Here is a 25,016-nt window from a genome sequence, read left to right on the forward strand (position 1 = left end):
GGTTCTGTGTAAGATTTCCTGTTCCTCCTTTTATCCCCTCCTGGTGAGACTCCGCATTCGGGTTCTGCCCTCCTGATCCCATTAAACCATTTTCTCTGATCTCTCGATATTCTCCCACTGTCTGTCGTGTGCAAACAACAGTGCATCTCCTTTTCGTTATGCATGTACAGTACTAGGCTGCCTCCTTACATAACTTCCCACCCGAAATCCTGAGCTTCCTTCTCATTTCCTTTGTGACCTTTTTCTCTCTATGGTCCACTGATGCTAAGGCTGGGGCGGGGGGGGGCAAGGAAAGGAGCAGGAAGTCTTCGATTTCAGACCCTTTCTCAGCAGGGCACCATCCTGGGCCATTGCTGGAGATGTTGGAGGGATCACATTTTCTACTCTTTTTAGAAAGATGGATCATTTGCAGCACTCCTACCTCCCAAAGCTCAGGATATGTAGTTTTTGCATTCATCTATCCGTGAATGTTTTTGCAGGCCTCATTTTTCTCCTTCCCATTCTGTGGGCTCAGGAATGCTTGGCCTCTACAGTTCTGCCTAGCTTGGCTTACTTTCTTAGAGAGGGAAGTCTAGCAGATGTGATCCTGACCATGTGCTGGCAGGCAAGGCATTGTCCTGGAGAGAGGAGGTGGCCAAGGGGTTCCTTGCCTTCGAATGGGAAAGAATGCAGAATTTTTTCTAGCTTTGTTCCAGTGAGAGAGCAGTAGCTAGAAAAACAAAACCCACCGAGGAGGAGGCTGAAGAGGCTGTGTTGCTGTTGCTAACTTTGCTGCCTGGCCTTCGACCGCAGTAAAGATTGGTTGGTTGGTTGATGAAGAGGTTGTTTGTGTTTAATGTGCTGGAAGGTGCCTCTTGTATTTTTGAATTTAGGCCATGCCAGTGAACTGGGCCACAGTAGGCTGGAGGGTGGATATAGTGCAATAAAACATATGGGGAGGGAAAGTTTCAACAGGAAATGCTGGGTAATTTGATTCCTCTGTGTGTACACATGGCCTCAGTCAATATTTACATAATTGAGATGTGTGTTGTGGTGCAAATGTAAGACTTTCCATGTTTGGCCTTTTGTTCGTTTCATGGTGGTAATAAACATTGAGACACTTGCTTTACATTTTCAGTACGCTCATGGAAACAGAGTACGTACTGTATGTTGTGTTCAGTTGTTTCACTTTGAGTTGTTTTCACCTTTCCAGTAGGAAGTAGATCAATAGTAGGGTATTTTACAGTGTTTCAGCTGTGCTCTTGTAACTTCTCTTTTTCTCTAAAATGTCTGAGTTGTACTTGAAAAGCCTCTCTTTTGAATTTGCAAAACTCAGTCTGAGTTTTGCAGTTCAATGGGTTGTGGATTGCATCTTGTCACTAAAGTGAGGAAACGTTCTAATGTTGTTTTCTGAGGTTTCCTTCTATGGAGGAAAAGCTACATGGCTGCTCTTAAGTGTTTGAGAGAGGCTGTTAGCTTGCTTGAATCTCCTGTGCAACTCCATCCTGGAGCTAAGGTGTGGTAGGTACTACTGCTGCCTTTGGCTAAACCAGTTATATTACTCTGTAAAACATGCAGTGTTAAAGCAGAATTTATTATACTATGTGATGTTGCAGGAGAGCTAAAGTGTAAATGAAAGCACTGAAAAAGAAAACAAACTTAGTCATAAGGGGCGTATCTATTAGCTCAGGCAAGTAAATCTGTTAGGCAAGATCATTGGCATGAAGTTCCTCTTCCTCAAGGAAGGTCAGAAAGATAACATTACCAAAGGTAATGTAGTAAAAAGTATCAGTGTCAGTATCTTGCAGATTATAAAAGTATACAGTGGTACCTTGGTTTAAGAACAGCTTAGTTTATGAACAACTTGGATTAAGAACGCTGCAAACCCAGAAGTAGGTGTTTTGGTTTGTGAACTTTGCCTTGGAATAACAACATGTTTTGCTTCCTGTTGAGTGTGTTCCATTTGTAAACTGAGTCCCCCGCTGCTATTGGGAAAGCACGCCTTGGTTTCAGAACAGACTTCCGGAATGGATTAAGTTCATAAACCAAGGTACCACTGTACTGTGAGCTGTCCTTAGGGCCTGACAAGCTAGTTGTCTGCATGGAAGTGTTACTTGCCCCTTGCAAATGGCTTCCTGTAAGTCTGATGTTTGTATAAATATCCTGACAATGATTTGGGGGAATTTGCTGCAAAATTGAATTAGTTTGGAAGATGTTACAATTGCACTCCTAAAGAGTACAGTTGAAGTTGCTGTTTTGCTGAGACAGGGCCAGATACATCTTTGTCTATTGTATATGTAAATTAACATAAGTGCACTTACACAAATGTAGGAGTGTTTTACAGGATGCCAGAGTTTTTCCGTACGCTTTGTTTGATAAAGTTCCCCTCTCATTACCACCTTCCCCTCCCTGCAGTCTCAGCCCTCCCATGGTTCTTCCAGTCCATAAAACATCAATCATGCTTGTAACGCTCTAGAAAAGCCAGGAGTTTATGATGTACTGTATTGCAATGTGGATTTCCAATAGACTCCTGTGTGTGTGTGTGTGTGTGTGTGTGTGTGTGTGTGTGCGCGCGCGCACGCATATTTATGTGTGGCTGTTACACTCCTTTGGGAATACCCTGTTGAACAGAGTTCAGCAGAGGAGGACAGGAGTTATTTTTCTTTCTACAATATACTATAGACATATAAAGGGAACAAGTGTGGGAACTTTCCCCCTGTCCTTTTGTGTTTTGTATTAGAATTATACAAGATGACAAATAAAATATTCTGGGCTGGTTTGTAAACATTTCTAGTGAAAACATATTTTTCTGCCTATATTGGATGTCATTAATTGGGTATTCTCTTTCTCTGCTACTGCTGTTCTTATAGTGAGACAGCAATTTTAACCTCTGCTGTTAATTATTTTTTGCTGTTTCTTTATGGTTGTATTTTACTGCTTTTTAAAGCATTCATTATAATTGCTCTAGTGCTGTTTTTAGATTGTAATGAATTTGTGATTTTATCTTGTTTTAATTCTACTTCATATGTCATATAGAGAACTATAATTGAATTGGGAATCTAAATATAGTCAATAAAGTTAATGAGCACAGTTGTGACTACATTCCTCGGCACTGTTTGGTGATGCTGTACTTATTCCTCATTTTTTGTGGTGTTTAGAATAAAGCTTTTGTTTAACCAGAGGCCTCCAAATTATGTCCACTGATGAGACTCGCCATGGGATCCACCTTCTGGCCAGTGTTAGAAACTGAGATATGAAAACTAGAAGCTAAATGGCACCTTGAACCTTAGTTGTAGGTGCAACAATGAAATGAATGTCTAGGTGCGCTTTTTAATAACAAGAATACAAAGCTGAAAATGAATGAACTGCAGCTAAAATATTGTGTTCATTTTTCACAAGGTCCAGTCCTCATCTGAAGACTGCAAAAAAAACCAAAACAACAACAACAAACAAAGCCATGCTTCCCCTGCCCGCCCCACTAATATTCTTAAGAGGGTCTCTTCTCCAGTCTTCAGAGAGTGGCTGGAAGTGGGGAGGCAGAAAAAGGTCCTCCTTTCTTTCCATTCTGCAGACAAGCCATGGATTTTCCCTACACCCCCTTTCCCTCATAAATATATATATATTTTTGGCACTACAGTTAACACATATTAAAGGCCAATACATCTGATGGTAGAGACACCCACCTTGAGTGTCCAGTTCGCAAACCTAAGACTTAAGTGTCCTACAATGATCCCACTCCAAAATTTGTTTTGATTTTAAGCATCCCTGTGAGAGTCTGAAGTAGATAACACTTTAACATGCACTACTTAAACCATCATAACTAACTGGCTAGTGTATTTCAAATTAAAAGCACATCATACATTAAAAGCACATTAAACAAGGCAGCTAAAACCTAAACAAAACATATTGAGTTCAAAAGAAAAGTTTTCAGGTCCCCGATCCATGCATATTTTACTTGAGAGGAAGCCCCAATGAACTCAATTGGGATTTGCTTCTGAGCAACAGGCAGATCCAGATCAGGATTGAAAACCCTTTTCCCCCTAAATTGTGCCCAAATTGCTTCTTTTGTTTCTTATACATTGCATTTTATTGTATTACAGTTTGAATTCCTTAACATTGTAAAGTACAGTGCATGAGAGTTGCTAAAGAGAGAAAAATATTTAAGTGGTCCACCAAGATGCTCAGCAGTTTCCAAGTGCACTGTGGATGGGAAGTTAGAAAACCACCGCTCCTGTCTAGATCATTCTCCCTAGTTCTCCTTCCATCTCCCACATGTGTGAAATTCCACCCAAGGTTTAATTTCTCCTGTGCAATTAATTCTGTAGACAAGCCCATTCCTCCAGCAGTTTCAGTGAAAGCTGATGGGTGGGGGAGAGTTTCACAACTCTTGAGGAAAGAGCCAGACAAGGCAGTGAGAGCTTTGCTCCCTGTCCGTTTTCAGTGGTTGAGACAAGATGGGAATGAGATGGATGGAGGGAGGAAAAAGGCAGTTGTACTCCTAGCCTAAGGGCAGGCAATCCAAGGCTTCTGAGAGCGAAACACTGCCTTTCTGTAAGGCCAGCTGAGAGGTGGAACCTATCAACTTACCTGATACTGCAGCAATCTCTTGGAAGTCTAGCGGGAAGGAATTTCTCCTCCCAAACAATCAGCAGTGGCAGTTTAAATATGAAATATTAGGTGCTTCCAGAGTTCAGAAACTGCTTGTATTTATGAAATTCCCTGTCGTAAAATGTGTCTAGAACAATGGGAGTTTCGAACACTGCACCCAGTGAGAGGTAAGTTGGGTGATTGTGCTAATGGCCCACCTCATGGTTTAAGTGAAAATTTGCACCTGAGTCCCCTCCCCCGCCCCGGCACCCAAATTCTAGTCTGAAACTCTCCACTAAGCACTCACTTTTGCCACTTAGGACTTGCTTGTGTTCCTTATTGGAGAGACTTGTGGTTATAGCAGGTAGCCAATGAGAGAAGCTTTGTAATGCTGCTTGATTTGACTAGGACTGCTGCCAGTGTTCAAAACTCCCGTTGCTCTAGGTGCATTTTGCGACAGGGAATTTAATTAGTGTGAGCAGTTTCTGAGCTCTGGGCACAGTACTGCGCCTAAAATTTCAGATTAAAACTGCAGAGTGGAAGGAAAGGAGGACCCTTTTCTGCCTCCCTACTTCCAGCTATTCTCTGAAGACTGGAGAAGAGACCCTCTTAAGAATATTAGAGGGGTGGGCAGGGGAAGGAATAGACCATTTGAAAAATGAACATAATATTTTAGTTACAGTTCATTCATTTTCAACTTTGTATTCTTGTTATTTAAAAAGTGTGCCTAGACATTCTGTTGTTGCGCCCACAACCTAGGTTTAAGGTGCTATTTAGCTCCTAGCTTTCATACCTCATTTTCTAACACTGACTGCTGCAGGGCTCAGCAGCAAGCATCCTTCATGAGTAGCCATTCTAACATATGGTAACCATAACATAATAAAACGATAGTGGCATTTTTGGAATATAGGCATTTTATTGAGAGTATTTGCTGGATCAGTTTACAGGCAGGCCAACTCAGCTCTAATCTCTTGACTAATAACAATGTCTTCAATTATTATACTGAGTATTTATTATGCTTTTTCAATTACGTTTTTAAAATGGGAATATTTATTGTGTTACCAGCTTGACCCACATGGCTGAAGGTTTTTGGCATAACTGGAAGTTGCCTGGGAGACTTACTCTCATCTAGATGAGAGTAAGAGTGATTCATTCTGGGGCAGCTGCTGAAGAGGGGTTCTTTGTATGCCTTGTTTGTATCGACTCAGTGTATAGATCATAGGGCTGGAAATATATGTTAGATGCCCGGTTGCCATAGCGATTGAAATTTGGTTCTATTGCAGTGCTTGGAAAACTATTCTGTCAGCTTGTGAAAATCTTTGCACATGTACCCAGTCTTGGTTATAAATGATACCAGAGGATGATATGTACAGGACTTGTCAGTGCAAGTGGTCATAATTCCTCTGTCACAGCAACTGTCATTTGAAATAAATCATTCTTATTTTTTTCTGCTTAACAAAATTTATATACTGCTTGATTATAAACAGAATCTCTAAGTCATTTACATAAACTAAAACAAACAATGAAAGGCAAACTTAAACTTAAAACATAATTAAAACCAACTGTTAAACTAAAAGCAGATTTAAAACACATGTCAATTTCTACATGTCGGAATATTTTAATACCTTATTTCATCTTGGCTACACAGAGAAGTAGCTCAGTGATACTGTGGAAAGCTCTGATACAGTTTAGGCACAGTTTATCATGTTACAGCCAAACCATGGTTTGGTGTCCCTACTTAGGTGCTCCTCTCACATGCTCAGATTTCCTCTGATTTGAGTAGCTTTCTGTTTGCTGTGATAGCTGAATTGGGAAAACTAAGGTTTCTATAAATGGCAGCTTGTCTCCAAACAAGAACTAGAAAGTAGTTTGAAGTTGAATTTGAGGTTATTCTTTCATGCAGTCTGGTCATTAGCATAAAATTGCGGTTGCAGGTTTCCTGTAAGGAGCGTGCAGTATGAAAAGGCAGAACAAGCCACAGCTAAATGTCAGACCTATACCTTTGCTTCCCTCATAGCTGGCCCAATTTTATTATGTTTTTTTTATTATGATGCTTGGCATGCATTCTTTATTGTTTATTTTAAATGCATGTGATTTTTATTGTATTGAGTTGTAAGTAATTCTTTTAAAAAATGAGACCCTTAAAGTAATTCAGTGATACTGAAAATGATCATCCAGCCATAGGTGTGTGCAGGTAAGGATTGTTGCATCAGTGAAATGCTGCTTCATCCTCGTGTTTTGATTTGGCATTCATGCTGCTTTTAAAACCAATTTATTAAATTTTCCAATATACATTTTCCACCTTTAAATATACAACAGTACATCCAATGACTTCCCATTTTCTCTTTGTTTTTCCTTGTACTTCCAAAAGTAACCGCATATTCTATTTCCTCTATCTAGTTTTCCCCTTTCCGTTATATCTTAATCTACATTATACTGTTGAATTTACAATAATCCTGCTAGCATTTTCACTTGCTTACAATTGTTTTCCAAATATTCCACAAATAATTTCCATTCCCCTTTATACATACATTCTTATTGTTCTCTTACCTTGCTGGCTAGGCCTGCTAGCTCTGCATAATCCATCATTTTCAGTTGCCATTCCTCCTTCTTTGGAACCTCTCCCACCTTCCATTTCTGAGTTAACAAAATCTGAGCTGCTGTCTTTGCATCCATAAATAGCTTTTTCTGTTCCCTGGGTACCTCTGTCTGTACCATACCCAAAATAAATGCTTCTGGTTTGTTTGTTTTTTGGAATATTCTTGTAAACCATTTTCTTCATTTCATTATAAATCCTTTCCAAAGCATCATTAACTATTCGAATGACCACCCATATATGATAAAACGTTCCTTCTGCTTCTTGACATTTCCAACAGATACCTGTTTCACTTTTATACATCTTTGCCAATTTACTTGGAGTTAGGTACTATCTATAAATCATTTCCATATAATTTTCCTTCAATGTGCAACATGCAGTAAATTTTAAATCCGTCTTCCATGTGGCAATCATGCTTCAAGGTAGATTAGGGAGGGGTTTGTGGCCACAGTCCAAGTGTGTACTTTCCTTCTCCTCACTCATAAGTGCAAAAACAACTTTCTGTGTTCTCGCTCAGCCAGTGCTGATATCATCTTGATTACTGAATGGAAACCAGGCCTCATCTGGGTATTTGCATAACTTAAGGGGTATGACATTGGGTTTCATGCTAGGGTGGAGTAGAAGAAAAACAACTTTTAATGAAGCACTTAAAACAGAACAATAAAGAATACATTAATAAGGTATCTTTATTTTTCTGTATCTCATTGGTTCTGTTATATACATTTTCATGATTACTTCAGAATTTCTGGTTACCTGGAAATGCAGACATGTTTGGTTCCCTGTGTCAACAGATCTTGTTAGTCTCTACGCTTCAGAAGATAGTCTTGTTTGCTCTTAGTAGACAGGCTAGGTTTGATGAAAAGGGAACTATATCATATACATGAATTAGTAATGTTTATATGTAATAGACTTGAAACTTGGCTGCCATCCGCCTATCTGCGTAGTTGTTTCTCGGGTATTGGCTTAGCTGCTGTGGCTCGCTGCTTAGGGTGACTGTGTCAGCAGTAGAATGTGGAATTTTTCCTGAAGGGATAAGTAACCTTGAAGGCACAGAGTAAAGGGAAAAAGCAACCACTAAGAGAGAAGTGCCAGAGGAAGAAAGTTTCTTGCTCATGGGCAAGGATTTGGATTGCAGGAAGGGACTTGTGAAGTTGGAAGCCAAGAGTGCAGTGAGGTCAGTGGTCAGAGTTGGAGGACAAGCAAAATTCAATCATTTAAACTAGCCAGTTGTTGCTTTAGTGCAGGTCTTTTAGTTAGTTGTCTAAGAAAATGACTAATAAGTTCTTGGAGAGTGGTGAGTTGCCTTTAGAAGTGTATTGTTTAAAGCTACCTTGGGCATTATCTTCAGTCTCTTGACTCAGCTGTTCTCTAAATCCCATTTCCTGTTTGTCTGCTGTTTCATCCTAACTTGACTTTTCTCTTTTCTTGCCTGTGAGTATGAAAGCTACAGATAACTTCTTACTCACCTTCAACCCTCTTTGTACCAGCCTGGGTTTGAATATGATATCTGAGAGGTGGTACCCAGTACATATGGGATGCGGGTGGCGCTGTGGTCTAAACCACAGAGCCTAGGGTTTGCTGATCAGAAGGTCGGCGGTTCGATTCCCATTGACAGGGTGAGCTCCCGTTGCTTGGTCCCTGCTCCTGCCAACCTAGCAGTTCAAAAGCACATTAAAGTGCAAGTAGATAAATAGGTACCTCTCCGTCAATAAGGTAAACGACGTTTCTGTGCACTGCTCTGGTTCACCAGAAGTGGCTTAGTCATGCTGGCCACATGACCCGAAAGCTGTCTGTGGACAAATACAGCTCCCTCGGCCAGTAAAGCGACGTGAGCGCCGCAATCCCAGAGTCGTCCACGACTGGACCTAACGGTCAGGGGTTCCTTTACCTTTACCCAGTACATAGCAGGCAAAAACTGAGAAGTTCTTGGTTCAAAAGTCATTGCAGCTGACTAAAAAATGATAGGTGATCTTTGGCAAGCCACTGTGTCATTGCTTCAGCCCCATCCCCCTGCAACATACACATAATAGTGTCTACTCCACAGGGTTACTGGAATGGTTACTGGAATAACATGTAAAGTGGTTTGAACATTTTGCTTTTATGAATTGGTTTATATGCCCCAAAGTAGCTTGCAACAAAACCAGCTGAGACACAATCAAACAAATGCATTCAAGAAGCAGAATAAAATGGTCAAAAACTTAAGAGCAAATGAAAAGCTAAGCAGAATAAAAAGATCTCAACAGCTCACCTAAAGCTTAGAAAGGAGGGAGCCAACTGAGGGGCAGACTAAATGTTGTTTATAGGGTGAAATATTTTGCTCTTTAAAAATAGAGCAGTTAATTCTTTGCAGGGAATGGCTGTGCCCATTGTGTAAATAAGGAACAAGCATTGCAAACTCACTTCAAGTTACAAAGTTGTAAACAACACTATTCTCCCTTTTCTGTTATGCAATGGCAAATATAGTTTCCACATTCCCAAATTAACAGGATGTTGAAGAAAAGAGACATATGACTCATTTCAGACGGCCTTATGGCATCTCAGATTCTTTTTGGGCAAATCCTTCCTATATGAATGTCTTTCATAATACTTGAGGCCATTCTAAAAATACAGCTGGGTAAAACTGTAGGTAATTGCTGTTGTAGACACTTTAGCTAAAACTTGCAGAACAGTTCTGTTTATTTCTCTTTAATGTGAGCTGTATAAAGACTCTCCTTTTCACACAAAGAAGAGCTTTGATTTTGTAAAATTGGTTTGATATTGATGTTGAACCAGATTTGAGAATAAAATTGGAAATACAGAACCAGATGTTGAAGGAATTGTTTGGGACAAAAAGAGGCATGATTTCTCCCATCACATTTAGGTTTAGTGTTTTTAACATTTTGTCGGGAGGCATCTCTCTCTCAACAACAGCAAGAAGAAGAAGAAGAAGAAGAAGAATGGTTTAGAAGCTCCTAGAAATGTCAGAATTTGTTCACATGTACAAACATTGATAAAATCAAATTTGTCTCTCCCCAACTAAATATTTGCCATTTTTGTGTGGAAATATCACAAATTTATGGTCTTTTTAGCATACTTAAAATCTTTGCTTATTAGGAGCTACCCCACATATTCTTTAAAAAATTGCTTTGCACAGGCAGCTACCATAGAGTTATCAAAAGTTTCAAAAGTCTCTGGCTTAGCTTTTGAAAAATAGGGGATCCTCAATAATTAGCTAATTGGAAACCACTGTTTTATCTGTGAAGGAAGTCGCTGACCTTTTCCTCATACTCAAAATTAGTAATTGTAATTTGTGATTTCAGAATCTCAAGTGATGGCCACTGTATTGCGGTCCTCATGGATTGGCTTTGGAGTTAAATTGGAGATTGTGATTAGTGCAAAATGAGCTGTTTCTTCCTTTCTAATGTACTTAGTACATCAGGAAAGTGAGTGACTCAGATCTTCAAATCAATCAAAGCAGGAGTGGAAAATCCTTACTGACTACCCACTAATCCTTATCCCAATCACTGCAGAACAGACTGCCCTCTTTAGAAATGTATGGCATCCGATCTTTACCATATGGTTTGCTTACTTTGGTTTCTGATTTCTTTCCAATAAATTGGAAGTTGGTTCTAATCACACTTATAAGTGGAGTGCATCGTGCCAACTGCACCTCAGTGCTTCACATAACAGGATTTTATAATAAACAAGTGAAAGCATTCCATTTTTTAGTTTGGTTCTGGTTCAGTTGCTGATTGTAGATGTTCCAGTTTGGTTCTGGTTCAGACCAGTAAAGATTTAGTATCCAGTTTAACTAGTGTTCGAAATCTGCCAGGTGCATTTTGTGACTTGCATGGGTCCAATTGTGACCATGTGGAGATCTCTGGATGCCAGGTTGGCGACTGACATCTCCATCTGGCTGACCCCTCCAGCTTTCTTAAGTAGGTAAGCAGAATAGCTTACTTATTGCATTTATATCCCACCTTTATCTCCAAGGAGCACATGATTCATCCCCTCCTCAGTTACCCTGTGAGGCAGGTTAAGAGGCTGTGACTGACTGGTCACTGGTCACCCAGTGAGCTTCATGACTCTGGGTATTTGAACCCTGGTCTCCCAGGTCCTGGTCCAACAGTTTAACCACTACACCACACTGGCTTCCTAGAGTACAGTCATACCTTGGTTGTCGCACGCCTTGGTACTCGGACGTTTTGGCTTCCAAACTGAATGTTCCTGTTTGCGAACGTTCTTTGGAATGGAACCCGAATGTCCAATGGGGCTTCAAGCCACGCTTTCCGAACGTTTTGGAAGTTGAATGGACTTCCAGAACAGATTCCGATTGACTTCCGAGGTATGACTGTACTTATGGGGTAAATAAATATGGGGAAAGCAAAATGGCACTTAGAGAAAAGGATCTGAAATATTTTCCTTGAAGCTTGATTTTTTAAAAATTCTGGATTGTTTTATTTGATGTTTTAATGTGTACACTGCTTTGAGATTTTTTATTTAAAATATAAAGCTGTATAGAGATGATGATGATATAAATTTCACTGCAAAAAAATGGCACCTAGACATTCTGTTGTGGCAATTGTAACCATTTAAGGCGCCATTTGGTGATTAGCTTTATATACCTGAGTTTCTAACACATTTAAAATACAGTAGATCAGTTCAGGATCATGTCAGAAAACAAGTGTTCATATTATGATGCAAGTAAGTAAAATGTAGAACATATGATTGTGAGAAAAATACTGATGGAAAATATATGTTTACATTTTAAAATAATCCACCCATTCTCCAACTCTCATATACTGTCCACTTTTATTCTGTCAACTTCCTTCTCTATACAGGAGCTACCTGCTACCAATCAGTTGATGTTGTATAAACATCATTGTGAGAAATGTTGTATTTCATATTATTTCTGAAAAAGAGATATTTGTAACTCAAAAAACTGGCTTATGTGATCACACCACACAGTCTGTTTAACTCAACTTCTCTATTTTTTCATGCTCAACAGTGTGCCGATCTAATAAAAGTCCTTGGATCTGCCTGACTTGTTCAAGTGTCCACTGTGGAAGGTGGGTATATCTACATTTGACCCCTCCTGAAATCATATATTTAGGTAAAACATGTTTTAGAATGAGAAGACTTAGAGTTTTTCTCTTCAATTAAAATGACAGGTAATCATAGAATCATAGAGTTGGAATAGACCACAAGGTCCATAGAGTCCAACCCCCTGCCAAGCAGGAAACAAATCTGGGCAGTATTTTAAAAAAAGTCTCTTATCTGAGAGTTTCTGGTGTTTTTTATTGGACTGAAACCATAAAAAGGCCGTTAAAAATGTACAAAGGTGAATGTATGCTTATTCTGTTGGAAGACTTCCAAAACCTACTGGGTATCTGCACTTAGAATCTGCCAAGTAATTTAACATTCAACAGCCCAACCTAGTTGATACTGTTGCTGTTGTTCATAAAGTATGCTTGTTTGAGATGCGCTAGGCATTATCTTGGAAAAGGAGGCTCTTGAGAACTTGCTATCTTTCCCCTCTTCCTTTCAGATATGTGAATGGGCATGCAAAGAAACATTATGAAGAGGCCCAAGTTTCATTAGCTAATCACAAGAAAACAGAAAAGCAAGAGAAGATTCAACACACAGTGTGCATGGATTGCAGTAGTTACAGTACATACTGGTAAGGTTTTTTAAGGCATATCATCAGTTAGTAGTTGTAGTTTATATTTAATGCTTTATGCCTGTTGAGAGTGCTTCACATTATCTTGGCAATACCTTCAACAGTCCTACGAGATAGGCCAGAATTATGCCAATATAGCAGCTGGTAGGTGTACACTGAGATGGTGGTTTATCTCAGGCCCTGTGGTGGTAAGAACTGAACTTGGGACTTCCTAGCTTACAACTGATTTTCTTAACCACTACGCTATACAAGTTGAACAGTTTCCTTGTTTTTTATTTCTATGTTCATCCCATCTTATCTTGAGGGTTTGGGGTAAATAATGAAAGCAGCAACCTTCACCTGTATGGAATAACCTTTTGCCCAGTTCATTTCAATTTTCTCACCCTTTTGCAGAAGAGATATATAAAGCCAAAGGCCAGCTGAAAGAAGGAATTTTTTTGCAAACCACTGTAGAGTTAATTTAAGAAATAATTCAAGGAGAAACACTACCTCAGTTCAAACCGGTGTTTGAATCAAGGTTTGCAATTTTGTCTTGAAGGACAAAACCCAGAAATCTGAGGCGAGGGAGTGTCCTCATTGGAGGCGTCTTCTAGACTTGTAAATCAGCATTATGAATGTGTGAGGAGAGCCAATGTCTTGTTCCAATCTCAATCAGGTCTTTGTCAAGTATGGTTTGAGGTCTATCTCTTACATGAGTGCATGTATGCTTGCATACATAGCTGTCCTGAATCTTCACATGTCCAAATTTTATGGCAGTGTGAGTGCTATCCAAACTGCCCCCCTTTTTTTGGTGAAAGCCTAATTTGCATAGGATTGGTGTGGTTCTTGGACTGCTTCCACTCTTTGGGTAATGTGTATATCTTCCTTACATGGTGGGGGCATATTGTGTAGTTATGGGTCATGCTGATAGCAGTCAACCCTTTGTGGGTATGACAGTGTTGCCAACATGCTATATATATAGCAGCATTCTTGGGCCTTTTCCTCTCATGTTGTCAGTGAGATGTTATAAGCCTGACTTGTGAGTTAAAAGCAGCTGTCCTCTTCCCATCCCACTCACCTCCCTTGAGGCTACCTATGCCTCACTTACTAAGCTAAACATACCCAGTTAACTCAGTCTGTCTTCATTCATATGGCTTGCTTTGTAAGCTCCAGGGAAGTATTATACTGGATTAAAATACCACATATCTGTTTAACTATAGCCATTAGAAGCCAACCAAAACAGAAAGGATACCATTCCTTGAAACCATGTTTGGGCTCAGAATTTGAGGAAAATATACAATGAAAGAAGTTCACAGCTGTACAGCAGCCATAGAGAATGTCTCTTGATGACACAGCAAAAATGCAACTTTAATGTTCCAGCTCTCTGAAAAGTACAGTTTAATCTCACTTACCCAGCTCATTATGCACTCCAGCCTAACTTTTGGTCCTAAACAAATTGGTGTGTGGAGCTGTTGAAACTAATCCTTATTGCTGGGGTGGTGGCGGCCAGCAAGATGAGCATTTCAGTAATGTTTCTTTGTTTTTAGAATTCCAGATAGGTCTTTAAAGGGGATTTTGAACCTTGTATTTAGTAGCTGATTTGCTGTACTTTCATCTCCTCTTGTTTGATTTGCAGTCATTTCTTGACTTTTTCAAAGGCTTTCAACACACAGTGCAATTGTGGTTGTTCCCCTTTCCAGCAGAAACAGTGTGCAGAGGTGTTGAGCCCTTCCTATATTTAACCACTCTTTCTGCTGTGAAGCTAAGGCTATGTACTTCGTAGTGTTATAATCACAGAAAAGCCAGCAGTGTAAGCAGAAACAAAAGCAGAATTGCAGTTAGCAGGTTAGTCATAGCTGCACTGTACCAAAACTCTTATTAATTGCAGGAATATAGATCGCGGATGTAGTATTATTTCTAATCCCATTATCTCACTAAAATGGTTAATGCTTAGCTCTAATGTTGAGAAAATATTGTATTGAGATATGTAAAGTTTTGTACTTTAAATATGCAATCCATTAGAATTTGAGCTACAAAACAATAACCTTTTTTAAAAGCAAAAGCAATCAAGTTTCTTGTGGTACCTTCAAGACTAGCAGATTTATTTTGATATGAGCTTCCATAGGCTAGAGTTACACCATCAGATTCTTATCCTGCCTTACAGAAATGTATACTCATGGTAGTGGTGGCCGGGGGTGGATGTGGAATTGGAAGCAAAGATAACTGATTTCCACCTCCACCTCCGTCTGCTATATGTGTAACTGAGGGTAACTCTGAATGCATCTGATACAATGGTTTTAATCCATGAAAGTTTATGCAGTAAAAATTTGTTAGTCTTTAAGGTACCATATAGCTGCCTGGCTGTTTTTGCTGCAAGAGATTAACATGGCCTCCACTCTGGCTTTTTTTATTATTATTTAAGGAATGGAAAACTGCAGAAGCAGAAGTAAATTTTTGTGGTCATATTAGATTGAATTTTGCAGATAACAAATGTTGTCAATTGATGCTTAATTCCACAAAAAATGTAATCATGATTCATGCAGGTGACAGTTAGTGAGATCTCATAAGGGGCATTATAGGGTAAGGATGGATATAAGCTAATATTGCAGGGAAGGAACAAGCAGAAAGTGATATCAGATACTGGAATGTTTCCTTGAATTTGTGTTGAGAACCTTTTCCATTTTAAAAATATACCTATTATATTTTTATAAATCTGTTTCTGCACCCCCAAGTGCTGGATGCCTCCCTTTTTATAATGAAAAAGTCTCTTAAATGACTGAAGTACTCTGTTGTAAACGGTTGAAGTGGCAGCATACTGAGCAGCACATGCCATTGTGTTTAGTACTGCCAACTCCGGGTGTCGCCTGTAGGGCAGGCCTGCTGCATGGTGCTGAGAGTCAGTACTGATTGTTCACGACTGCATCTCTTGCTTAGGAATGTGACAGCAGTAGAGTTTTTTTGCACTCTTGAGCTGCTGAAGTGTAGGAGTGGTCCAGGGGTGGGAAACATTTTCTGGCCAGGAGGGCCAGTTCTTTATCTCTCCTAATCCAGGTGGGCCAAAGTTGACAGGTGAGTGATGCTTCCCTTTGAAGCCCTGATTGTGAGAGTGCAGCTTCAAACATTTTCTTCTCCAAAAAGGCTGCTGCTTGTCCAATGTGAGAACAGAATGCTGGACTGGTGGGGACATTGGCCTATTCCAGAAGGCTTTTCTTATGTTCTTAAGTTATGTAAACCTGCAACCAAGTGGCTCTATGAAGTAGTTTCCCCTCCTGTAAACATCTCTCTAGTGATGCGTAAAGATGGGGAGAGAGACAACTTCAGAAAGTAGTTTGGCAAACCACTTTAAGACAGTCACTGCTGTCTGAGCAAATAGGAGCAGAAGAGCTGTCTTAAAGCCTTTGGAAAAGCCTCATTGAAGTAGCTCCTGCGGGCTGATATGCAGGATTAAATCCTGCTGGTTTGGCTGCAGGATCTTGTTCCCTGCTGGAAACAGGATCAAACAGCGAGTGTTCGAAACTTCATTGTTCTAGGTGCATTTTGCAACAGGGTATTTAATTAGTGTGAGCAGTTTCTGAGCTCTGGGCGCAGTACTGTGCCTAAAATGTCAGATTAAAATTGCAGAGTGGAAGGAAAGGAGGACCTTTTTCTGCCTCCCCACTTCCAGCTACTTTCTGAAGACTGGAGAAGAGACCCTCTTAAGTATATTAGGGGGTGGGTGGGCAGGGGAAGGAATAGACCATTTGAAAAAGTGTGCCTAGACATTCCATTGTTGCTCCCATAACATAGGCTTAAGGTGCTGTTTAGCTCCTAGCTTTCATATCTCAGTTTCTAACACTGCACACAGCCAGTGTAAGATTAAACCCTATCCTCTCTCTCATGCACTGACATTATCAGGGGTGTGTGGTTTGAGGAAAATGCAATTGAGGACCAAATTGGATCCACCCTTGGAGCAGTCACTTTTAGTTAAGAGGAAATATATACTTTGAACTTGTATTCATCTTCTTAATACAGTGGTACCTCTGGATGCGAACGGGATCCATTCCGGAGCCCTGTTCGCATCCTGAAGCGAATGCAACTCGTGTCTGCGCATGCGCGGGTCACGATTTGCCCCCCTCCGCGCATGCACGTGATGTCATTTTGAGCGTCTGCGCATGCGTGAGCGGTGAAACCCGGAAGTAACGTGCTTCGTTACTTCCAGCTCACCGCGGAACACAACCCGAAAATGCTCAACCCAAAGCTACTTTGACCCGAGGTATGACTGTAACAAACTCTGGTAGTGAGTGTTGAAAGTATTGGCATGCTTGAGGGAGCTCCCCCCCAAAAAACCCAAAAACCTAAGGGGAAACCCCCACAACAATCCCTAAATAGTCTAGTCATATGGCAAACAGGGATGGGGAATGGAAGAGTGCCCTGCTTGATCTCCATGCCGCTTATTGTATCCTGGAAGTGGGCATAGCTGGCTGATAGGAACTGTGAATAGGAAAACTGCTTCTGCCATGCGGGTGAGGATATATCCCCCCCTCTCCTGTACTTGCTTGCTTCCTTTTTCAATGCAGCCTGCTTCGATCATAAGGGCTAGACAATTTCTGTACCTCTTCATCTGAAAGGAGGTGGTGAATACAGTTTGCATTTTAGTTCTCTTAGCACCTAACTTTTTGCTGTTTAGTTCAAGAAACCCATATTTGCTCAACATAAGTCTCATGGTGGTATGGCTGAGCTAAAGTCTGTCCATTTGCTGATTAATGTGTTCTTACTGCAGTTATCGCTGTGATGACTTCGTGGTCAATGATACCAAGCTTGGCCTGGTACAGAAAGTCCGAGAGCACCTCCAAAATTTGGAAAAGTAAGCTATATACTTATATGTGTCTTTCTGAAAGTGGATGTTGCTCGTTTAGCATTGTGATGCCATTCCTTTTTAGTAGTTTGTCCTTTGTATGTGAAAGGACAGCATGGGTGCATGCTGAAAATCTAGAGGCACGCTAATTGACATGGAACAAAATCCACTGGGAAATTCTCCTGTGTAGGCTTCACCGTAATAAATAGGAGCTGTGCAAGAGCACACTGGTTTTGTATAGTTGCTGTTTATTTCTGTGGGCCTTGCATAGCAGAACTTCCTGGTGTACTGTATCCATACGTGGGTTGGCCTTCCCCTGTGCTGCATTAGTGGTGCCAAACACCTGTCACCACAGTGAGCTTAACTGCAAAAGCCTGCTGGTGGCCTGGAGTCCATTGATGGAAGTCTGTTGAGGTTCCAGATGTAGCATACTTTCAGTTGACTACTTTGCCAAGCTTAAGTTTCATGTTTAGAACAATGCTTGTATGAGCAGAGATGGACTATTGTGGGGATACTCTACCAAGTAGCCTTTGATCAAGAAAGTGGAGTTCGTTATTTTAGATCAGAAATTTTAGTTCTAATTGGGGCATGCTCAAGGGTGTCTGCTGTAGCATAACCTAATCAGATTAATTTGGGTATTTTATAATTGCATGCTATTGAAAATAGAATAGATTTGAGTGTGTGCTCTGAAATTATTTTAAGATGACTATTTTGTATTATAACTTCTATAACCAATGATCAGTCTCACTGTTGTATGTAAAGGAATCATTGCAAATGTGACTAAAGAGTTGTCAAGACATTGTGGCCAAGATTACCGTATTTTTCGCTCTATAAGACGCACCAGACGACAAGACGCACCTAGTTTTTGGAGGAGGAAAACAAGAAAAAAAATATTCTGAATCTCAGAAGCCAGAATAGCAAGAGGGATCGCTGCGCAGTGAAAGCAGCAATCCCTCTTGCTGTTCTGGCTTCTGGGATAGCTGTGCAGCCTGCCTTCGCCCCATAAGACGCACACACATTTCCCCTTACTTTTTAGGAGGGAAAAAGTGAGTCTTATAGAGCAAAAAATACGGTATATTTGGTGTGTTCTCTTTAGATTTATTAATATGTCTTAACCAATTTATTCATTTACTACAGTTCAGCTTTTGCGGCAGACCGACAGAGGAAAAGAAAACTTCTGGAAGACTCCTCCCTAAACAGCAAATTGTTAAAAATAAATGTAGGTACAACATAATTTTGGAGCAGATTTCATTAGTGGCGCTCATTTAGTAAATGTCTTGGGCTGTTAGCATACCTTTCTAATATACTGTTGCCTGCTTGTTCTTGAGTGACACTCCAGTGTTGGTGGTGCACATACTTTTAATTGTGTATTGAAAAAGGCTCATTACCTTATCTAGTTTTAAATACCAAAGCCTCCAAAGAGGTCACTATTCTGACTGCCCAAAATATTTTTAATTTGAAGCAAGTCGTACCTGATCTTGAGTTACCATTCTGTTCTGAGCATGTGGAGACAAGGATGACAATCTTTTTTCTATCAAAGGTCATTGACTCACCAGGTGGCCAGTCAATTAATAGAGATCCCAGTTGATTTTTTTCTTGTGAATTAATGACCTGCGGGGGTCTTTTTAAAAGTCTCTCTCTCTCTCTCGCCCAACTCCAAGATTTCTTAATGCTGCAGGCTAGAGTAGAACTGTGGCAGCCTTCATTTCTTTGCTGGTGCTCGTACTTGCCCAAACAGGGCAAATGAAATCCTTCATGCACTTGCTAGTCATGGAGAAAAGAGGGAACAGCTTTCTTGTCCCAGCTGCTTGCAAAAGCAGTAGAAACACCAAGTGCATGTGATCCTGCTGATAAGGGGAAGGGAATGCAAGAACCATTACAGTATCTTCTCACTGCTGCTGTCGCTGTTGTGGCTTCTTTGCTGAGTCTTGCACTTGCCTGTGCAATTGGGCACTGTGCCTCTGCTTGCTCAGGGAGCCTAGAGCAGGCTGTGGTGTCTGATAAGGCCTGGAGAGCCCTTTGGACTGGATGCAACTTGGCTGCAAGCTTCCCAGACATGGCCTGGAGGAAAGCTGGGTTCAGCATCTATTCACTCATTCATTCTAAAATTCTGCCCTGCATAATTTCCTAAGGGAACCCAAGCTAGCTAAGAGATCAAATGACATAACAAATAAAATAATTCCATGCTTTTAGCATAAAGCTCCCCCATGTGACCTTGAACAGCATATCCTGCTTTCAACCTAGCCTACGCTACATGCAGAATCAAAAATATTAATAAAGAATAAATACTATTTTGCTTGCACAAGTGGACCTAATAAGAGAAGTATTATTATTAATTTATTTTTTTGTTTATTATCTTATTTATTTATTATCTGGGTCACTGGTGGTCTCAGCCCAGCCGGAATTAGGTGTGAAAATTTGGGTGCTTTGTTCCTCTGGTGGGCACACTTGTGCAATTTGTGACAGCCCTTTTACAAGCTGTGTTAAAGCTTTATGGGTTTGGCTTGAATCTATCATTCTGTGTGTTCTGAATTCTGTGTGGCACACTCTTATTGGATGAGAGTATTTATATGTAATACTTTTAAAACTTGATGTAGGCATGTAGCCCTCTGTTTCAAAGAAAGCAGGTGGATGGAAGATGATGTATAGCCTTTTGTAAGATGACTTGTTTGCCTTGATGTCTCTGGTTCACAGGGAAGCACCACAGCCCTGTGTGCTACAGGCCTTCGGAATCTGGGTAACACATGTTTCATGAATGCGATTCTTCAGTCACTCAGGTACTCATTGCTTTATTTTTAAAAATCCCACTTCTGTAATTGGCTTCTAGGCTAAGTGTTATTGTGCACCCTGTGGTGTATTGAGAGAGTAGGACATTTCACTGAGGCTAAAATATTTGCATCTGAAAGGTCTCTCTACACCCATAAGAGCAAGTTTTGCAGCTCCATTTATGTCAGTTTGCGTTCCCACCAGTGGCATATCTAAAACTGACAAAACCCTGTAATATATTTGCAAATAAAACTCCCTGTGATGTTTGAAAAGAGGATCCGTAAGACCGACCTCTTACTGTGCAGTTTAATTTCAAGTGTGTTAACATGCAGGTATTTGAGAGGCAATTGTAGAATGTTCAAGTTACATCTGTGTGTGCGCTTTATAGCTGCCCTAAAGCTATTCATTGCTGGGTTACAAAGAAAACAGTTAAATCCTTTGGTTTCTTTTCTGTCCCTCTTGGTACATATTTCTGGTTCACATCTCTTTCTTTCAACAGTAACATTCAGCAGTTCTGTTGCTACTTCAAAGAACTGCCGGCTGTGGAGCTTCGGAATGGGAAGACTGCAGGCCGGAGAACTTACCATACTCGAAGCCAAGGGGATAACAGCATGTAAGTCTAAACATAGCATGTATGCCTATATACATATATATACAAACAGCATACATAGTGTTTTTCTGTATCCTTCCATAAAACTATAGAGTTGGAAGGGACCCCGGGTCATCTAGCTCAACCACCCAGCACACAAGAATATGTGCTGGTGATCAAAATGAGGATCAAAACCTGCAGCCTTGGCATTAACAGCAGCACGCCCTAACTACTAAGCTGTTTCCACCTGTAGCACAGGAAGTGAGACGTTATACTATGTGGGTATCAGTAATACCCTGTGTATTGGCGTAATAAGTACCATGCTCTAACCACTGAGCTATCCAGCCTGTAATGCTGGGGTGTGTGGTTGTTCCATATGGTTGTTCCATTTGCATCTTGCAAAGGATCATAGAATTGTAGAGTTGGAAGGGACCACAAGGGTCATCTGGTCTAATCCCCTGCAGTGCAGGAAACTTTTTGCCCAATGTGGGACTTGAACCCACAACCCTGAGATTAAGAGTCTCATACGACGCTGACTGAGCTATCCAGCCACACATGCTATCACCATCCGGGGTCCGCCACTGCTCCAAGCCCCATGCAGAGAATAAATCAGCACACCTGGCTTTGTCCATTGAGCTATGCTGACTAAGGGGAGCGCCTTCTATACCAGCGCATAAACTCATGCAGGCCCTATTCATGCTTAAATGCAAACGTTTTAACTATGCATGCATCCCATGTCTTAAAGGCCCCAGCATTTCTTAAAAGGCTCACGTGAACTTCACCTATAGACCCAATATACTAATAAATACATGCAAACCCCACTCGTGCTGAGAATCGGGCGTTACCAACCATACGTGCATCCAGTGCCTTAAGAGCCCCATGAGATGCTGCTTCAAAACATGGCAGACAAAATGTAAACACGGAAATTCCAAATCTGAGATCTACAGGCAGCCACACAGATGGAGCATTTTGAGAATCGGGCACAAGTGCTTCCACAACTAGGGCAGACCCACTGCTGGCATTACAGAAAGCACCAGTCATAATACGGTGCTGTACTTACCCCCCAACCAAGATCCAGCAGTGGGGCCACATGCACGCAAAATGGCGCTTGCCACATGCGAGCAGCAAAGCTTGAGAGGGGCAACTCCAGCGATCGGGCCCGTTGCCTGGGCGCTCCTCCGAAAATGTGACCAACTGCGGGCTAAAGCGCTGGCATGTCCCTGTGCACTTCCAACCCTTCCAAGGGTTAAAGGACTCCGGTGCTCCGCGGCACCTGGGAACTTCAGCTGACTCCAGTGCTCGGCTCGGATGAGCTGTGCCTTGCTGCCAGTGCTCCTCTGCACTTGGGGGGGTTCCTCTGACTCCAGTGCTTTTACCCAATTGTCCCACGACGCTCCTCTCGCTGTGTCTTCTTAGTCTTCTTCCGATGATGCTCTGGGGACAACTGCACTGCTGGTATCAGTTCCGGCCCCCTTTTCTACTTTTGGACTGCTCAGATGCAGTCCTCTCCTCCTCTCCTGCTCCTCAAGCCGCTGCAGATAGGGCAAATTTGAATTTGGGTTTGGTGGAAACACAGCAAGTACTGTGGTGACCAAGGGGTGGAGCGGCGTGGCTTTGGGAGGATGGCGGGGCCGTGCGCCAGACCCCAAACCTTGCCCACCTCTAGACTCAGTGAGCAGTCTATATCCTCATCAGTTATTTATACTCTTGGTTGTTAATATTTTCTAGTGTAGAATACAGTTCATGGTGTTGCTGCCCTGTGAAATTGGCACTGTTAATTCTGCTACCTGCATGTATAGGATGCGGAGCCCTTTGTGACCAAGTGCATGATTTCACTCAAGAGCCAAAAACTTGTATCAGCATCTAATTTGAATTTGGGACACATGACAAGCCATTTATGTGGAGTTTCAAAAAAGAACATAGAGATCTTCTAGATGGTGGACTTCTCAGAGAACATATGGGATTGGGTGGCTAGTTAAATATAGGGGAAAAAAACAAAAATATAACATGGAGCAAGGTGCCGACTTGTGATGGAGATGGGGGGGCAAGGTTGTGTGTGGGATTGATTCATGATGTTGGAGGAGGTAGGAATACGGCGGCAGCATGGCATCAATGGCTGCTGACTCCTCTTTCTGCTGCCACCACTGTCTGGGAGCTGCTTCTCATCTCCTTCCCCTCTGTGGCAGGAGGAGGAGAAGGAGCTGGCCACTGAAGGCACACCGTGCTTGGCCTTGATTTTTCAGAACATTGGGGGCACCCCCAAAAAATATTGGGGTGTCCAAAAGGACTGGGTCCCCAGGAGTTGGCACCCTTGGAGAGGAAGATGGTTCACTGTGTATTCTTGGCACTGGAAATTCAAGCCAAACCAGCAAAAAGAGAACCCTTCTCATGCAGATTAATCTAGCCGTGGTGGAAGGATTTAAGGGCAAATTACAAGAAGAACAGTACACTTCTTCTATCTGGGATGGTCATCCTCTTCCACTGGGCATGCAGTTTCGGGAGGGACGCACATGGTGTGGTGAGGGACACCTGCCTAGCCAGCCAGAATAACCGAGTCAACCCTGGCGATCAATGGGGTGACAGATGTCTTAGCCAGATCACCCTCACATCCGATATAAATGGACCCTTGAGCACCATGAACTAGAGCAAACCGGTGTTTCCAAATATATTGGAGTCTTTTTCAGTGAAACAGTGACTTGGAGGTGGCACACCAAGGTGATGAAAATCAGAACGTAGAGAGTGACCAGGGCTCTGAAGAAGTTTTACTTCATAAAGGGCAGGAAACAGTTTGATCCCATTCTGAAAGTATTTGGCAGTAAAGTGATCCCTCAAATGCTTTATGGAGTCAAAAACTGGGGTGAGGATGAGAGTGCTGTTAAGGGGTAAGAAACGGTACAAGACCAATTTCTCAAGACCAATTTCTATTTTGCCTGCTCAAGGGAACAGCAGTTGCACTCTTATGTACAGAAGCTGGATGGACAACGTTAAGTGCAAGAGCGGACTGTACCAGATTTAATTACCTGAAAAAACTCCTCCATGCCATGCGAGCGCTTGCCAGCCTTGTACTATGTGGAATTGGAGAACAGCCAATGGTGGAAATCTAACAACCAATGTAACTTGAATTCTTATTATTTCCATGAGCTAGAGGAGATTATATCCACAGACAAACGTCAATTAAGGGATTGGTGCCATTGGACAGAATCACTACGCAATCTGCAAGCGGTCAAATCCTCTAAATGTTCTCCCTTCTAAAAAGAGTCGCTTTTAGAGCCAGTCCCCTGCTGAATCTCCAGCCAGCCTCACTAAGAATCACTTTTATCGAGCGACATTTTCAAGCTATGCCCTTCGCCCTCTTGGATGGACAATAAAACAGGGTATACTGTATACAAAGACAGACTATATGTGGGAAACTGCAGGTGGACAACATCTTGCACTATTTACAATATTGCCCGCTATACACTGGACCTAGGAGGCGATTTCTCACCCAACCACCTGTACAAGAAAGCTGTCTCTCCCTTCTATAGCTTCTTAGTGATGCAAACACTTTAGTGACTCGCAAAGTTGCCCTTTTTGCTCTGGTGGCCAAAAAGAGCAGAAAGAAGACCCTGGACAATATAGCATTGAACTGTAAGGGTGACACAGAGATCTAAACAGAGACTATTATTTGGGGCGAAGCATCCCTTTATTTGTGTATTTATTTTTGATTCAGATTTGTTATGGCCAATGGCTAGAACAATAAAGTTATTTCGATTGGATTACAAGAAGAAATTCATGTAATCCACAGCTATCTTGAATGGTCTTAGAGGAGTCTAATAATCTCGGTGGGGTTAGGAATGTCTTTTCCCACACTGCAAGGAAATGTGAGCTGCTGCCCTCACCACTGAGGAACAGAAAGTGGTGTCTCTGGATGTGGTCTCTCTCTTGCTACCTGATTGAAAATTCCCCGTTCTACCCAGTAACCTGAGATGGTCAGGAAAGCCCTACATTCAGCTAAACATGATACAGCCTGGTTTGTTAGCTAACTTTC

General features: G+C 41.5%; 1 protein-coding gene across 3 annotated transcripts in view; it reads left to right on the forward strand.

Annotated features, from left to right (window-relative positions):
* Nucleotides 1-25,016, forward strand: part of USP3 (ubiquitin specific peptidase 3) — a 37,308-nt gene that overhangs the window by 991 nt on the left and 11,301 nt on the right. For 2 of the 3 annotated variants that reach the window (XM_077918963.1, XM_028707220.2), the window contains exons 2-7: nucleotides 12,150-12,210; nucleotides 12,690-12,821; nucleotides 17,560-17,643; nucleotides 18,772-18,853; nucleotides 20,329-20,411; nucleotides 20,900-21,013. In XM_077918963.1, the coding sequence (XP_077775089.1) occupies nucleotides 12,150-12,210; nucleotides 12,690-12,821; nucleotides 17,560-17,643; nucleotides 18,772-18,853; nucleotides 20,329-20,411; nucleotides 20,900-21,013 (556 nt within the window). Of the gene's footprint in view, nucleotides 1-11,624; nucleotides 11,846-12,149; nucleotides 12,211-12,689; nucleotides 12,822-17,559; nucleotides 17,644-18,771; nucleotides 18,854-20,328; nucleotides 20,412-20,899; nucleotides 21,014-25,016 lie in introns of those variants that run through there. The other variant, XM_077918962.1, reaches the window with a different exon arrangement.

This window comes from Podarcis muralis, chromosome 14, assembly GCF_964188315.1.
Source record: "Podarcis muralis chromosome 14, rPodMur119.hap1.1, whole genome shotgun sequence".
Classification (NCBI taxonomy): domain Eukaryota; kingdom Metazoa; phylum Chordata; class Lepidosauria; order Squamata; family Lacertidae; genus Podarcis; species Podarcis muralis.